At 43.6% G+C, this 13029-nt stretch overlaps 1 protein-coding gene across 1 annotated transcript in view; it reads right to left on the reverse strand.

The window, feature by feature from the left end:
- Nucleotides 1-2930: 2930 nt before the first annotated feature.
- Nucleotides 2931-13029, reverse strand: part of LOC125310323 (mucin-19-like) — an 85229-nt gene continuing 75130 nt past the window's right edge. The window contains 12 exon segments of the mRNA XM_048267623.1: nucleotides 2931-3343; nucleotides 3568-3676; nucleotides 4751-4790; nucleotides 5576-5683; nucleotides 5857-5894; nucleotides 6884-7034; nucleotides 7298-7329; nucleotides 8688-8797; nucleotides 8988-9057; nucleotides 10091-10266; nucleotides 11930-12140; nucleotides 12422-12608. Coding sequence (XP_048123580.1) covers nucleotides 3154-3343; nucleotides 3568-3676; nucleotides 4751-4790; nucleotides 5576-5683; nucleotides 5857-5894; nucleotides 6884-7034; nucleotides 7298-7329; nucleotides 8688-8797; nucleotides 8988-9057; nucleotides 10091-10266; nucleotides 11930-12140; nucleotides 12422-12608 — 1422 coding nt within the window. The 3' untranslated portion in view covers nucleotides 2931-3153.

Raw genomic sequence — 13029 nt, forward strand, 5'->3', positions numbered from 1 at the left:
TTACATTTACCCTCAGACACAACTTTGTTTATGGGCTGCTAAGGTTTCTATTCCTGTTCCTGTTTCAGGCGAATCTTGCCCTGATGGAAAGGTGTTCCAGGAATGTCGTCAAACACCAGAAGACTACTGTTCTGGAAGGTGTGTGTGTGTGAGAGAGAGAGAGAGAGAGAGAGAGAGAGAGAGAGAAAGAGAGTTTATCAAAGCTGAGGTGAAAGAATGACAGACTCATTATCAAACCAAAGTGGGAAAGAATGACCAAATGCAAGAGTGAGAGAGAGAACAGGTGTCTCTTTTGTGTTCCCTTTCAGGAAGACAAAAGAGACAAGAGATTTTTAGGCACCAGGGTGATTTTGTGTTTGTCTGTCTCTGTGTGTGTGTGTGTGTGTGTGTGTGAGAGAGAGAGAGAAGTGTGTGTGTGTAAGAGAGGAGGTATAATTTAGTGAGTCCTGGACACTACTGCAGCTGCACGCCAGTGGGTGTCCACACACACACACACACGTGTACGTGTGCCAGATAAAGGTATCTGAGAGAGAATGGCTCAAACCTTGTCCTTGCCCCTACTATCCAAAATGTCATGTTTTTGTCCTCCGTTTCCACTGAAGTCAACATGCTTTTCCTGCTGAAGAAAACTAAACCGATGACCTGTACAGTTCAGCTATTTTAAATGAATCAGACAGACCAGCACACTGACACAATAAAAATATATATTTTGTATCAGTGAGGTAATGTTTGCTTTCTAGAAAATATCCAGTCCTGAAAAACAGAGCTTTCCTTTAAAGCAACCCGACACAAGGCAGTTGTTGTACCTTAAAATAGTCTCCAAACCCATTGTCATGATACTGACTAATAAAGAGAATAATGTCTTTGACATTGTGTGATATTGTAACATTGCTGATCAAGTACTGTAGGACCCTTTTAGTGCGTTTTTGACTGACTGGGCACCATCTTAGCACAAAATGGCGATGAATATTGACACCAAGGAACATAGATTCCATTGTGTTCTTTAAAGGTATATTATGCAGTTTCAGGTATTTTTGGCGACTGTAGAGCTCCCCCTAGAGTCGCAATATATTTATATTTTATATTTTACTCTGCCATTGTAAACAGCCTACTTCTTGTGGCTTGTTCAATGAAAATGCTTTTGTTGTGGAGGTGAAGGATTAACAGGCAAAAAGTATGTCCAAAGAGCTATATCTACCGACAAGGTAATGTTTCATGATTCTCGTGAGATGTCTTCGGGCCTCTATTCTTGAAGTTGCATGGCTGGTTCTCTAGTTAGCGACTCGCTCGGCTGTGCTGTGTGGCTATACTAATTCAACAATACCCCTATTATATGTTTGTTTACTATCAAATTGGCTTCGTAAGGGTTATATTAAGGAAAATCCTGCATAATGTACCTTTAATAGAACTGATTCCCTACGCCCCCCCCCCCCCACCCCCCAAACGCACACACACACACACCCCTATAGAAGCATCAGTTTCTGCCTGTTCACCTTTGACGACTCCTAGTTTCACCACACCCATCAGCCAACTGCAATGGTTCTACTATGGACAAGTAGCCATGGAGAAGACCAAACCAATCAGAGGACCAATCAGAGGGTCAACAAAGGGGCAATGGTTCCATGATAGAAAAGTCCCCATGGATGTCTAACTACTATCTAAATACAGAGACTGACGCCTGGAAAACAATAAGACACGCCAACACAATATTTCAAAGTTTATTAAAGGAATCACCCGGTATGTTTGTGTATATTGATATGACAGGGAATGAAAATAGAAAACATCCCATGAAGAACAGTCATGCATTGTACATGTAAGGATTCCATACATGCACATAGACATACAAGCTGTACTACAACAAATACAATATGTGATGCCTCACACACACCATCCAGAATATAAAGGTATGGATTTCTGCTGCCTGTTTTATGGCAACAACATACAGTAAAGAGAAACTCATAGAGGGCTGATGAGAGAGAGAGGGAGAGAGAGAAAACAGAAGAGAGAAAGAGACAGAGAGAGAAAACAGGAGAGAGAAAGAAAGAGCGAGAGGGGGAGAGAAAGAAAATGGGAGAGAGAAAGAGAACGAGAGAGAGAAAGAAAGAAAGAGAAAACAGGAGAGAGAGAAAGAGAGAGAGAGAGGGCCTCAAACCCCCAACCAAAAACATCCAGAGCCAGAAATGATGAGAAAGGGCCATTAACAGAGTGTGTTTACTGTAAATAAAATCAAACAGCATGGCGGCTCATTTACACAGAGAGAGAAAACATGATTTAGCTGTTGTTTCTTTATGAATCGTATACATTTAGACAAGGCATTGTACACACACACACTGGTCATTTGAAGAAAAAATGTAAGAGCAAAGATAATTGAACCTCCATAAAGTGCAAGATGAAATGCAAGATGAAGCGCAAGAAATTAACATTCAAACAAAATAGTGAACAAATTGATATGCAGTCCAACCGAAACACCAACAATAATTTAATTGATTATTTAATCGATTGGTAAAAATCAAGGTAAAATTGGTAAAAAATAAGACCACTAACTAAAATATGATCAAAAGCATTGATTGAATTGCTGGTTGAGTGCATGGTGCATTAGTGGCAAATTTAGCTGCTAATTATGCTGCCTGGCTGCTATGGCGCATTAGCAGCTGATTTTCCTGATCGCTCCAGAGGTGGGACACTCCTGCTTCAGAAAGTAAAACTCCTATATATGAAGAGTTCAGATGCAAAACCCTCTAAATCCGTCTGACCACTTTTCTTTTAAATGAGCATTTAAATTCAGGCTCCTATAGGTTTTTACCTATAAATCGATATTTCAGACCAGGAAGAGAGTGGTATTTAGTGGGTTTAGAAGTTAAATTATTTGATTAGCGTATACTATGTGTGGAGAGCATCCCCTCACCATCTTTATCTCATTTTTGACATAGGTGGCATTTAGAGGCTTTTGCATCTGAACCCTTCATATTATATATAAATCTCCTATATATCCCATATTTTGTTTCTACTATTCACTAGAAACGAACTGATTCTAATTAGCACTACTCCTCAGCCAGGTAGGTCAGCTAATTAATGAAATTGCCTGTGTTAGGTGCACAGGTAGAACCAACACATGGTAAGTCGTTTAATTTCTGAAGCCAGCGTTTTCCACCTCTAGTTTGAAGCCTGTAGCTCAGGTGTGCTCAGGTGTGAAGCACAGTGGCAGGAAGTGATGTGTCTGTAGCGGAATGGTGTGGGTGTGTGTCCGTTACACGTCAGGTAGACGACACGCTCATCCCAAAAGACCTCCTGACACAGAGGACACACCCCCTCCACCTGCAGGACTCCGCCCTCCACAATCCACCTGGGGATGGAGAGATGGTCGGTCAGCTTACCTGGCCTCAGGTGACCACAGGTGAGACACACACCATCTAAACTCTCCCACACACACGCACACATACATACACACACACACAAATTCACACACACACATACACTCACATAATCTTACACACACACACACACAGACACTCACAAAAACACACATACACACACACACACTCCCACCTCGCTGTGTGTCGTACTCACCTAGAGCGGGAGTCACACTGTCCCTCACAGGTGGGCAGCTGCACTGAGGCGAAGCAGAAGCCGACCGTCAGGTTCACCCAGGCGAGTCTCAGGCCACAGGTGTGGTTACCTGGGGGACAAGAGATGGAGTGGAGTCTCCTGAGGTGCCATTCCAAATGTAACCAATAGGAGGAGTCATAGCACAATCAGCAGCTGTCTGCCTGGAAAAGATCCCATTGACGTCTGCCTCTGAATCTCCCATTTTATGACTTCCAGGGGCGTAACCAGTAGTGAAACTAAACTTAAATTGGGGCATTAAACTCTTACCCAATTGTTTTAGAAATGCAGCACACACATTTCTTGTAAACAAAGGTTTTAAATGCAGCTGTTTACTTAATGCCAAAGAAAGGTTCGTCTGAGAGTTATAACGCAAGCAGCGGTGGTAGCATAGTGGATAAGGAGCTGGGCTAGCATGCAGAGGGTAGAATAGTGGATATGGAGCTGGGCTAGCATGCAGAAAGTAGCATAGTGGATAAGGAGCTGGGCTAGCATGCAGAGGGTAGCATAGTGGATATGGAGCTGGGCTAGCATGCAGAAAGTAGCATAGTGGATAAGGAGCTGGGCTAGCTTGCAGAGGGTAGAATAGTGGATATGGAGCTGGGCTAGCATGCAGAGGGTAGAATAGTGGATAAGGAGCTGGGCTAGCATGCAGAAGGTAGCATAGTGGATAAGGGATAAGAGCTGGGCTAGCATCCAGAAATAGTGGATAGCATAGCATGGATAAGGAGCCGTGGATAAGGAGCTGGGCTAGCTTGCAGACTAGCATTCAGAAGGTAGCATAGTGGATAAGGAGCTGGGCTAGCATCCAGAAGGTAGCATAGTGGATAAGGAGCTGGGTTAGCATGGGCTAGCATCCAGAAGGTAGCATAGTGGATAAGGTGCTGGGCTAGCATGGGCTAGCATCCAGAAGGTAGCATAGTGGATAAGGTGCTGGGCTAGCATGCAGAAAGTAGCATAGTGGATAAGGAGCTGGGCTAGCATGCACAGCATAGTGGATAAGGTGCTGGGCTAGTATGCAGACGGTAGCATAGTGGATAAGGAGCTGGGCTAGCATGCAGATGCCAAAAAAGGTGGTGTGTGTCTGTGTTGGCAAAATACCCCTATTAAGGCTCCTATCGGGGTTTGTGTGTTGGCCTCTACTTACACAAATAACAGCAGTGGTGCTCATCCCAGATACGAAGCTCCTGCAGACACACACACACACATGAAAACAAAAACCTCTATAGACACAAACCTATGCAGCACATGCATCATAAAGAGGGATGATGTGAAGGAGGTTGCATATTATATATTATTTACATTTATACAGTGTGTGTGTGTTTGTGTGTGTGAGTGAGTGTGTTCAAGTGTGTGAGTGTGAATGTGTTTGTGTGTGTGTGTGTATGCAGAGTGCAATTTGTCGCGATTTGCCGCTCGTGCTGCTGACACAGTGGTTGCGTGATGACTGGTTAATTTGGCCTTGATCATGCAGGACATTTCAGAATGGCGACTGTAACCAATCATAAATGGCTAGTTTCAATGGAAAAGTTAGCTTGACAAATGAAAGAAAGCGAGAAGGATTCAGTGCAGCATATCGTCATATTTTAGAACCTTCAAAATCAGATAACTGATGCAACTGAGATGGAGGACAACTCCACGTAGAGTAGAACATATTGTCCGAAGCAACTTACATTAGGTGAGGAGATATTTGCTGAATGTCAAGTGTTACATATTAGAAATTGCTTCGCATCGCTTATTCAAATGGCTCTCTACCAAACTACCTGTAGTTTGCGGAGGACGAACGAGAAACCACTCATTTGATAAATCAGCCAGTAGGCCTAGTGGACAAATAATTTTCAGAACTAATCTGTACTGCAAAAACGAAAAGAGTCACAAACTTATTCAAAATCCCCCCCTCGATTTTTTTTTTTCACAAATCACACCCTGTGTGTATGTGTGTGTAACAACGCATTATGTGTGTGTGTGTTACCTCTGGGCAGTTCTCCTGAGGACACACTTTCTTCTCCATAACGGTGCCGCTGCTGGTGCAGCTAAATAACACACACTTCTCTGAGGGGTCTGACCAGCGATCTCCAACCTGCACACACACACACACACACACACATTATTAATATCTGGCATACAGTACATGGACACACATACTGTACATAAGACTGTCATGCTGTGGACTCTTTTTGAACACACACACACACACACACACACACACACATACACAAACACACACACAACACACACACAGCACACACTTACCTCATAAGTGTGTCCTTTGTACGGACATGTCCTCTCCACTGTGAGGAGAGAGAAACACAGAACAACTCAGCCTAGACACATTCTAAATGCTAAATGCTAACAGTAGCACAAGCACTGAAACTGTCAGCACTTGTAGCCCACCTCTTAACCGAGGCAGCCAAACTCAAAGCACATACACTGTTCTACACTCAGGTTGTAATTTTTCTAGCATACTTTTTGCAAAACTGTAAACTGTAAAAATGTACAGTTTGCTCCTGCTATGTTAAGCTTCTGTCCACTCTGACATCAGATCGCCTCAACACAATTAACACACAACCTAAAATAAGCACTCTAGCCAGAACGCCACATGTTGTTTGTAAGGTTCTAAGAGTGACAAAACATTTAAAACATGCAACAAAAGCTAATATTTCCTTCAAACAATTCAACTTGTGGTCAATTCAGAGTAAATTCTTGAATGCTGAAGTTTATAGAGCAGAGGTGAATTTCAGTGTGCGGTTCTAGAGCAGAGGTGAGTCGTAATGTCATGCTCTAGAGCAGAGGTGAGCTTCAGTGTGAAGTTCTAGAGCAGAGGTGAGTTGTAGTGTCAGGTTCTAGAGCAGAGGTGAGTCGTAGTATGAGGTTCTAGAGCAGAGGTGAGTTGTAGTGTCAGGTTCTAGAGCAGAGGTGAGTTTCAGTGTGAGGTTCTAGAGCAGAGGTGAGTTGTAGTGTCAGGTTCTAGAGCAGAGGTGAGTTTCAGTGTGAGGTCCTAGAGCAGAGGTGAGTTGTAGTGTCATGTTCTAGAGCAGAGGTGAGTTGTAGTGTCAGGTTCTAGAGCAGAGGTGAGTTTCAGTGTGAGGTTCTAGCGCAGAGGTGAGTTGTAGTGTCATGTTCTAGAGCAGAGGTGAGTTGTAGTGTGAGGTTCTAGAGCAGAGGTGAGTTGTAGTGTGAAGTTCTAGAGCAGAGGTGAGTTGTAGTGTGAAGTTCTAGAGCAGAGGTGAGTTTCAGTGTGAGGTTCTAGAGCAGAGGTGAGTTTCAGTGTTTTCTGTACCACAGGTCTGGACTCCACAGCAGCCTGTCACCAGCATGGAGTCTGGACTGCAGAGGGGGGCAGGGAGAGTGAGCCGGTCCTGGCACTCGGTGGTTCTGGTCCGGTTATCACAGGTACAGATCTTACAGCCGGACTCCCAGGTGTCACCAGGCTGGAGGAAGAGAGAGAGAGAGAGGAAGAGAGAGAGAGAGAGAGAGATTGACAATGATGCATCAAAATCTGCCATGACGTACATTATGCCTGCTTACAGTATGTCATTACATCTGCTTATGAAGGAGGAGTTGACTGAACAAATGCGATAATTAACTATGGTGTGTGTTAATTATAGAGGGAAACAAATGAATCAGCACATGTGATGTGAGACACATCATCATCCAGTAAACAGCAGCCACAGTCTGCACCCCTGAGACTTACCTGCATTGGCTCCCCATACGGACCTTGACAGCCTGCGCAAAGACAGAGAAGAGAGAGAAGACCGCAGTTTACAATAGGCAAGGCAAGGCAAGGTTATTTATATAGCACGTTTCATAGACAGGGGTAATTCAAAAGTGCTTTACATAAACAAAAGCAAAGAATAGCAAATAATGGTAAAAAGAGCAATAGGCCCCTATTTTAGCGATCTGATACGCATGGTCAGTAACGAATACCATAGCTTAATTAAATTTACATTTAAATTTAAAATTGGTTTGTCCAGTCCACATTGGGAGTGGTTTTGTTATCAAACGTCGGGCAGATGCCACAACAAGGCATTCCTATGTTTCTTAATCAGTCATTGGAGTGTTTTGGGGGTAACATCATTTAAACCAATGAGAATTACATCTGTCATTCCCTTTAACAGCAACCAGCGCAACTTCAAACAGCACATCAGTATTTTGATAGTCAGCGACGCATTTGAAGGAATCTGTTTGCACGCGAGATTGTATGGAACAGGTATTCCACTAAACCATGCTTTACTAAAACCTGTTTAGCAGAGTATAGCCTACACGCATCTGCACTTGTCTATTATTTGAACTCATAGGCAAAGTGAAATTAACTTCACCGTGGTCTCGTAGTCAACAACAAAATAGTTATACACAGTTAATTACTTTTACTATTGACTGACAATGGATTACCATCGAGGGCATAGCCTGGAAAAAGCAACACTTACCCCAATAATGTTCGAATGACTGAATAAAAAACCTAAGGACATTTATCCTGCAGAGAAGTTGTTGCTTACATCTCGTGAAAGTACGTCTTCAGTTGTGCTCCATATGTGCCTTTCGCCTCTCACCTAATCACTTTTATCCGTCATTACCAATTTGCAAATGAAGGTAAATAACTACTCATTGTGAGATGTATTTAGTAATATCTTTATTCTAATTATGTTTCCCATTGTAATTGTGTAATTTGTAATGTTTTGCTTGGATGTGCGCCGGTGTGCATTTGTGGATAAGAGAGGTGCGTTGTGCACCTGCCCATATCACTGTTGATAATGCGCTCTTAAAATAACATGTAAACAACTCGCCATGGACTTCTAACCAGGTTTCTCTTGGTCAGTGGCGTAATGCGTTTTAGGCAGTGTACGAGAGCAATTTTCAGATAATGTGCTAGACCCCTCCTTAGGTCGTTACTGTAATTGCCACACCCCTTGGCGCATTGCTCAATAAAAGAGACGGGCATGGTGAAAAACTGGAGTGTACGATAGGAATAAACTTTGAGTCATGATGATTATATGCTTTGCGCTGCTCTTTAGACTATCATGATAGAGCCCGTAGTTTAAAAAGTAAAGGACATAAATAGAATAATGATGATACGCAAAACTCACCAGTGCAGGTGTCCACACACACGTCATTGTGCTCCCCGGCTCGTAACTGGGACTCTGGGCAGAAGCAGCCGGACCTCATCTCTTCCAGGACACGACCAGACACACGCAGACTGGGGGACAGACACACACACACACACACACACACACACACACACACAGAGACACACACAGAGACACACACACACACACACACATTACCCTGATGCTCCTAGGCCTGGTGTTTTGGAAGCATACTATTTTTCAGTGTACAGTTCTACAGTCTCTCTCTCATGTATCTCATTCCTTACATCATTCCCTTACCTTCCACTGCAGTGGTCATCCAGGTGGTTACGGCACTCCTGGTACACCAACCCATCTGGACAGGACACGTCTGAAACAGGAGCAGGGTACACACACACACACACAGCTCAGGGTACACAGCTCAGGGATATGAATTAAGACCAGAAGCAGGGTACACAGCTCAGGGATATGAATTAAAACCAATTCATCAGTAATTATGTTCATGGTATTTGGAAATTAAGAACAGTCAATCTAAGTAATTATGTTCATGGTATTTGGAAATTAAGACCAGTCAATCTAAGTAATTATGTTCATGGTATTTTGAAATTAAGACCAGTCAATCTAATAATTGTGTGCATTAGCCCTACTTGCCCAGCTTGCCCTGACGAAGGCCATTTTGGCTGAAACATGTTGCCATGATTTTATTTGATAGCCAAACTCAATAAAGGCGTTTTACTTACAAATATCCTCTTGAGTGCCTCAGACTCACTACTAAATTTGAAATTGTGTGTATGTTTGTGGTATTTGGCAAACATGTTTGCCTAAAGCACACTCACAAGTTACACAATATTTAGAATGTATGATTATAATTTATTTATAATTTATAACTATCATTTTAAATGATAAGTTGCACCATTACTCCCTGGCCTAAACTTTGTTGCCATGAGGCCAATGGCTGATGTAAACTACAGTAAGTCACTTAGTACTGAGCCTTTGTAAGTGTTATAGCTCCCTCTAGTGGATTTATTTATTATTGCTTAGTCACATTTACATGACATTTATTCATTTGGCAGACACATTTATCCAAAGTGACTTACAGCAATAGAATAACATTTATGCTACAGATTTGTGTTTGTTGTATGTGCACTGATGTGTGTGTTTGTTTGTGCAGCTGTATGTGTGACTATGTGCTTGCATGTGTGTGTGTGTGTGTGTGTGTATTTGTATGTGCATCTGTATGTGTGACTATATGCATGCATGTGTGTGTGTTTGTGTGTTTGTGTGTGTGTGTGTGTATGTGTGTGTGTGTGTGTGTGTGTGTGTGTGTGCGTGCGTGCGTGTGTGTAAGAGTCTTTGTGTCCATGTGCAGGTGTGTGCACATATGTGTGTGTGTGAGCGCTTACCACAGATGCCGTTGGTGAGGTGGAGCCACTCCACACAGAAGCCCTCCTTCTTGCACTCCTCAGCAGCCTGCGCCAGCACTGAGCAGGACATGTTCTGATGCGTACAGGACACGTCAAACTGGCAGCTACGCTCCAGCTCTGCCAGATCCACAACCTCTCCACATGCTGCAAACACACTGGAGACACAGACACCATGCTGTGAGAGTTACACACACACACACACACACACTAGGGTTGTGCCGATGAACGATATCAAACATTGTGATGCCACGCCCCCACACGCCAGTGACTAATTCCTGCTGTAACAGGCTAAAACATAAAAAAAAACCTTTCCCTGGAAATGAAATTGAGCCTACTAAAAAGGCTGCCATCACGTATTAGTCTACCGTCTTGTAAAATAAAATACTTATTAGTCTACCGTCTTATTCAAATAATTCCTGACTTTGACGTGAATGTGTAATTGTCTTTTTGTAGCCTACATGTCTTGCAGGCCTATAGCCTACATTGGACGTAAAATATGTAGCCTAATGTTTTAGCAGAAAATAGTCCTATTTAATTATTATTGTTAGGCTACGACTAGGACATTCTACCGCTCAAATATTTTTGTGAGGCTACAGCGAGCGCCAAATGCGTCCTTTTCCTCTGTGTTAAAATAAACCATTTCTTTCGTTAATTATAGGATCAGGTAGCCTATCCGTCTTTCACTGTAAGGCTTGTATTTCACGCATTTAGCAAAAGTCCCAGACAGCAGCGGAGTGGTAATCGGGATTCGTTATTTGTAAAAGTTTTTTACTTCTCCCTCCTATATCCTGCACTGCGCGATCGCAGCCCTTTACTTTCACTTCCCGCCGCCCTCATAGTCAGCATAGACGGGGCGGGGGGTGCTGCATAGCGTACTACTGTAGATTTGAAATGAGTGGCCACGATAGTAGTCTTAAGTAGCTTTTTTTGCTAGGCCCAGCGAAGGCTGGCAATGTGTAATATTCCGCTGGTTGGTGCACACTCAAGTGTTCAGATTGATTGTCTATCCGTCTTTCACGACGATTTTCTTGGAGCAGATCTTCCACAACACTTCGGTAGCCTGGTCAGTGTCTTTCTTAGCTGGTCACTTTCCTCAGCCTATATAATATATTTTTTATGTAGAAAATTATAAATGTATTAGTGTTTACTACCTCCCCCCCCTCCCACGATATCATCGTCCATCACAATGTTTTACTGTACACATTGTCAAATGCCAATTTAGGGGACATCGCCCAACCCTAACACACACACACACATGCGTGCGCGCACACACACACGCACACACTCACACACACACACACACACACACACACACACACACACACACACACACACACACACACACACACATATAGTTACACAGACACACACACATTCATACACACATGATTTTGAAGTTTGAATCGGTTTTCCCTTCATAGTACACAGGGCAAAATTCATCAGTCATACACTCAAATTTCCCCAATGTATTATGCATGGGCAACAAAATAATTAGGGTGGGTGGGACATGTCTAAACACATCTTGAACTATACGTTTGGTCAGTGTTTTCTTTCTTTCTTTTTTTTTTAATTCCAATTTCGAGTCTGTCAGTCACAGTAAAAACCGGGGACATTTCCGGGGACTGCTCCAGCCGTGGACAGGTCACTGAAACCGGAGACGTCTGGTCACCCTAACACATATGCATGCACACAGACACACACACTCACACTAAACTACAATACACACGGCACCAATTTTAGCAGAAAAAAATCTATACATTTCTGTAGAAATAATGCACAGAGACACCCATGTAGAGTAGTCTGGGCTCTGGATCTTACGAGTGTTTGAGGATGTCACAGATGGGAGCAGGGGGACAGTCAGTAGTTGGTGTTGGTGCAGGGGGTAAGTCACAGGGCATGTTTCGTAGTGTGGAGGTGCAGTAGGGTTTACGGGGGTCAGGATGGATCCAGTCCGCTGCAGTCTTTGGACAGCACGTGTCCTTCTCTCTCACACCACCAGGGCGCACACAAGAGCTGCCTCCACACTCACCTGAATTTAGCACACACACACACACACACACAGAGAGACACACACACACACACACACACGCACACAAATACACACAGATTTTTTTAGTTTACACAACTCAGACCCAAAAACTATTCATTGAAGAAAAAATATAAAATTCTCATGCCACTTCTTTTCTCTGTGGGCTGTGGACAGTCATGTATTGCCCCAAAGTTACAGTAATTCCCACCCACAACCAGCAGTATCTATGCCCCCCACCCTCCCCAGTAGGCATCATGTGACTCGTCTCCATGGTGACTCACCACATTGTCCCTCTGTGTTGTTCAGGAAGTGCTCCATGGCCAGGCTGACGACCAGCGTGTTTGAGGGGGTCAGTGAGACGTGGGAGCGGATCTCCTCGATGTAGACAGACACCACGAGTCCCGTGGTCTCGAAGCGGATGCCATCCTCCTCGTAGGGGGGGCGCACAGCGACCTGGTTCAGGGTGGCCTGGGGGGTAGGGGCATGTCAGTCACACTGGGGGGTGGGGCCATGGAGGGCTTCAGTAAGAGTGTGTCAGTCACACTATGTGTCAGTCACACTCTATGATGTGTAAGTACAGCGGCACACAGTCTACTGTGTTTGTAATCTGTTTTAGTTTCAGACTACAGAATGTCACTGCTATTGCTTGATCAGTATTCAGTACATGTACAGCTATGCTATAATACAGGCTCATGAATATTTCAGATGTTGCTGTTTATATGATGTATTACTGTAGCATAGTGGCTAAAGAGCTGGGCTAGCATAGCCTAGAAATCTAGATGTACCCTAGCGGCAGCAAATGTAATTTGCAGCCAGGGTAGTCTACCAACTCTCCGTTGGCTTGCGAGCTGGGAAAAATGTATTTCGATAAGGCCAATCACATCGTGTA

The sequence above is a fragment of the Alosa alosa genome, chromosome 17, assembly GCF_017589495.1.
Source record: "Alosa alosa isolate M-15738 ecotype Scorff River chromosome 17, AALO_Geno_1.1, whole genome shotgun sequence".
In the NCBI taxonomy this organism is placed as follows: domain Eukaryota; kingdom Metazoa; phylum Chordata; class Actinopteri; order Clupeiformes; family Clupeidae; genus Alosa; species Alosa alosa.